Source organism: Zingiber officinale, chromosome 11A (assembly GCF_018446385.1).
Source record: "Zingiber officinale cultivar Zhangliang chromosome 11A, Zo_v1.1, whole genome shotgun sequence".
NCBI lineage: Eukaryota > Viridiplantae > Streptophyta > Magnoliopsida > Zingiberales > Zingiberaceae > Zingiber > Zingiber officinale.
Window position 1 is genome coordinate 92,014,660 of NC_056006.1, and position 4,659 is coordinate 92,019,318.

At 45.4% G+C, this 4,659-nt stretch overlaps 2 protein-coding genes across 2 annotated transcripts; one reads left to right on the top strand and one right to left on the bottom strand.

Annotated features, from left to right (window-relative positions):
* On the top strand, positions 1–731 carry LOC122032117 (putative calcium-binding protein CML19). The gene has a single exon (XM_042591371.1). The coding sequence runs from the start codon at positions 98–100 to the stop codon at positions 608–610; it is 513 nt and encodes a 170-aa protein (XP_042447305.1). The 5' UTR covers positions 1–97; the 3' UTR covers positions 611–731.
* A 202-nt stretch (positions 732–933) lies between these two features.
* LOC122031576 lies at positions 934–1,803 on the bottom strand. Its single transcript, XM_042590672.1, has 4 exons — positions 1,684–1,803; positions 1,410–1,607; positions 1,116–1,322; positions 934–1,056 (listed from the first exon to the last, which is right to left on the bottom strand). The coding sequence occupies exons 1-4, from the start codon at positions 1,801–1,803 to the stop codon at positions 934–936; spliced, it is 648 nt and encodes a 215-aa protein (XP_042446606.1).
* Between the last annotated feature and the right edge of the window lie 2,856 nt (positions 1,804–4,659).

Genomic DNA, 4,659 nt, shown 5'->3' on the forward strand with positions numbered 1-4,659 from the left:
CGATCTATATAACAGGTATAACGCTGACCCTTAAACTTCAATTCGCAGTTTGCTAACAACCAACCAGCATCATTCATCGAATTCAAAACTGATCGCTATGTTTTGCGTCTCGAAATCGCAGCGCGGGAAACAGGAGAAAACAGAGGAGGCGCCGCAGCCTTCGCCAATCGCGCAGAGCGTTTCCAAGTCGTCGTCGTCGTTGCGGCAGGTTTTCTGCCACTTTGACGAGAACGACGACGGGAAGATCTCGGCGACGGAGCTGCAGAGCTGCATGCGGTCGATAGGGGAGGAGCTGTCGCACGAGGACGCGGTGGCGGTGGTGGAGTCGAGCGATAGCGACGGCGACGGCTTGCTGGGGTTCGACGACTTCGTGAGGCTGGTGGAAGGGGATGATGGCGAGGAGAAGGAGAAGGAGAAGACTTTGAGGGAGGCGTTCGAGGTGTACCAGGAGACCGGCGACGCCTGCATCACGCCGAGGAGTCTGCGCCGTGCGCTGGGGAAGCTCGGGGCGACGAAGAACGTGGAGGAGTGCAGGATCATGATCCGGCAGTTCGATATAAACGGCGATGGAGTCATCACTTTCGATGAATTCCGCATAATGATACAGTAAACAACTTCTTGTTCATTATTATTATTATTATAAACAAAAAGGGGATATAAACATTCTTAAACAATGTAAGATTAATCTACTCAGGAACGAATAATACATCTGAGGAATTTGAGCTTGATAATCACATCTCCAAGAAATTTCTACTAAGGCAATGAAATCCAATCGGAAAAGTTTAATTGTGCAAGGAATAGAAACGATTGAGCTAAAAAAATTAGAGAAAAATCAAACGTTTATTCAGCTTAAAAGGATATTCCAGCACAGAGAACTTAGCTTCAAGGTGCCGGTGCAAATTAATTAATCTCGGCCGGCCGCCGATGAAACTTTCAGCATCCAACCGTGAGCCATCTCCGATAAAGTCGGGCGCGCTCCGCCCGCCTCCTCTGGTTCTGGAAAGTGGCGCCCACCGCCTTCTCCGCCGCGCCCACTGCCTTCTCCAGCTCCTTCACCTTCGCAAGCAATGCATATTAATCGACCGCCTCATCAAATTTAGGCGTTTGTCGCTCACCTTTATGGTCGGCTTCTGACTGGGAAGCTCGCGAGCGCCGCCCTTGAGCAACACGCCTGTCCTCCACGACCAGACGCCGCGGCTCTCGTTCTTCTCTGCGCGCGCTACAGTCTTCAGAGGGGCAGAGCCGCCATTGATGGCGCTGCCTACCGATGGCGTCTTGCTCGTGCCGCCGCCGCCTATGTCCTTGTCCAGCTCCAAACTCAGCTGCGGACCGACGGCAAGAAACATGAATCAGCCACGAGTAACATACCGCGATCAAACAATTGACGCCGGCCGATCTTAAATGATCACCTGACGGATTCGAGTCTCCAGCGAGTGGAGGCGATCCAACAGAGCGTCCTTGAGTTCCAAATCGTGCATGGTGGACAGGGAGGTCGATCGACTGTGTTTGCCGCCGGCGTGCCTCGCGGACAAGAGATGCAAGTCGGCGGTGAAGTAGCAATCCGCTGCAGGGAGCAGCAATCTGTGCGTCTCCTCCAGCTGCCTCAACTGCACCATCAATCCTCACGTTAGACGTGCGCGATCACTTGCTATAAATGACCAGTTAAATATGCTAAAAACGTACCCGGAGGTCAAATTGGTCGAGCCGGCTGAGGAGGGATTCCCCTGGAGCAGGCAAACTGGCGGCCTTTGCTTGAACCACTAGAGAAGATCTTTCAGATGATCGAAGACCCGAGTCTTCCATAATTTGATCTCTTCTCTCAGTGAGTTTTCCACTTAATTTGTGCTTGGAAAAATATGAATTGGTAAGGAATTCTGGTGATTAGATTATATAGAAAAATATGGCTTTAGATCCGGTCAGATTTTGTCCTCTATAGTTAGTGACCACTAATTGATTCCTTCTTTTCTACTAGAGATCCGGAGAGCAAGGGCAAAGGGGCTAATTTATGAACACGTAGTTTGGATGGTGCGCAAAAGAAGATCTCACTGAGTTGACCGTTAATTTAACTACTTGGTGCAATGTGCAATTTAATTAGGAATATGTTTTTTTTAATATATTTTACTATAATTAATTGTTTATGTAATCCAATAAGTAGAAAATGGGGTTGATATCTTATCCGGAGGCGGTGGAGATGGCGGATAAATGACTCTATTGTTGATTGGGATAAAACTTCAAACAGGACAAAAGGATGAAAAATTAGCTTTTTTTTCTGCGCATACTAGAGAGAGCAAACGGAATATTAGAACGAGAAACAGCGAGAAGGTCTTTGGTGTAGGTACTCCGACGCTCAAATCAATAGAGTGATCGAGCGAAAAGTGAAAAAGATAATGAACAATATGCTTGGGTGTATAGAGTAGTAAAGATGTGCATGTATAAAAAAGTCTAAAATGTACCTCACCAATGAAGAGGATCCTGTTTATATCGTCTCTCATAATCTTTATAATAATAAGGCAGCAAGGAATATCTGGTGTCAGAATATGTCGGGTAATAAAAAATGTACAATCTGGAAGATGCATAGTTATCTTTCGAGTAATCTGCTATTACATGTATATGAACAGTTTTTTATAACCTTCACAATAAATAAGGTGGTTGAGAATGTCTGATGTTAAGTACTAACAGATGTATAACTACCCTGACATGAAGGTTCCATCGCAAGTTTATGTTACAGTAGCAGAATATTCCCTAACAAGTAGTTGTTATTCTTTGACCAGCGGTGCTGATTCCCTAATAATGTTGTCTCCTGGAAATAGTCCTATCAGACTTATATCCATGCGGCTATATAATGAGAGATTGGCATAAGAGAAGTAGGGAACCAAGTCCCAAAGGTTCGATCGACACGATAGCCAATCGACCATATGATGCACGCCCTGATGTTGTAAGTCCGACTGAATCATAGTCCGATCGGTCGTATGCTGAGAGACTGTCTTTGCTTTGAGTTGGAAGAATCCCCCTAAAGGATGGGGAGCTGAGTCCCTTATGTCTAGCCGTCGCTCGGGTTATTCGGGTATATTCTGTATATCTTGGCGCTGAGTAGAGTGATAAGTCCTCTAAGTCCGACCGAATCTGGACTGACCTGCTGTGTGATGTAAGACTAACATATGAGAAGTGAGAAGCTTAACCTCATAGATCTGTCCGACACTTTAGGCCAACCGATCATAGGCTGAGAGTTGCTTTAATACTGAGAGATAAGGAACTATGCCCTGTAAATCCAACTAGTCCTTGGCCAGCCAACCATATGCTGAGAGTTGCATCGTAGAAACGGGGAGCTGGGCCTCATATGCCCGACCATTGTGGGAGTCGACCAAGTTTATTCTGTGTATCTTGCCATTGAGATGTTGAGTGCTGAGGCCCTTAAGTCCAATCGTCTCTTCATAATGAATGTTTTAGCATTGAGGAGTGAGGAACTGAGTTTCGATGAAAGTGGCTCGCCCATCTTTTTGATTATCATCTTATACTGATTTTGACCGCCACCTCATCTTGATTTTGACTATCGTCTCACTACTAAGTCTACTCACAACATTATCAATATCTATTAACCTGTCATCAACTCAAATGTAAAATGAACAACAGCATAGTATAAGGCCACCTAAACTATCAATTGAAGATTACAGACCAACATTGTTTGATAATGTAAGTTTTAGCTGACATACATCTCATATAACCATTATCAAATATGCAAATGGTTGTTAAACCACACATTTCTATCTACCTATATCTGGATATGTAATCAGTAATGAGTATAATTATAACTATAGCAGATGTTTGCCAATCATATACATGCAATACAAGACACCAATCTCCATATTTTTCTCGTTCGCCTGCTAATCTTCTGCAATCGATTAGCAATAAATGCAAGGAAAAAGTTATCTGGAAAAGCTGTGTGATTGTCTTCATTCCAGAGTTCTCTGTCACAACTTTGTGATGTCAGGTCATTGCCTGCGTTTCCAGGGTGGAAAGCGCTGCTTATTCATTGTCGGAAGATAAAAGCTCCTGCCACCAACTTCTCCAATCTTGTAACTTTTGCTTAAGCCGATTGAAATGTTTCCTTTTTAATTAGAAAATCACCAATCCTGAGAGTTTTTAATACTGAAATCCTGCCTCCGGGACAACAAATGAAATATTTTTACCAAACGTGAAGGAAAAGTATATAGTGTTAAATTAGCTAATCAAATTTGTCATTTGCATCTCCAAGGTCATCGTCCTTGATTTTTTTCTGGTCAAGCCGGTTTGTATTAGTTTGTGATCCGGTTGTAAGAACAGGGGTCCCCCGTCCCGTGGAGTGAACGTCACGTGGAAGTCAAAGTGGCAGGTGGGCGGGTGGAGAGGGGCGGGTTCGATCGGCCGGGCGGCCGGCCGGTGTCTAGTTGATGGTTAAAGGCGTCTCGTCGAAAGTCAGGTTCCGGCGCTCAGCGAACAAGATCGCAGGGTCGATCGGATTGCACGCTCGGCCAAAGCCATCAGGTAGCATACTGCTAATAGTCTCCACAAAGCACGTGATTAAGAATCTCCCTAAGTAAACCACCGCATACGTCCGGCCGGATGTCGCGGAAGCTGGCCGGCCGGACTCTCTCTAGGGAGTAAGGGCAAAAGGACAAGTGA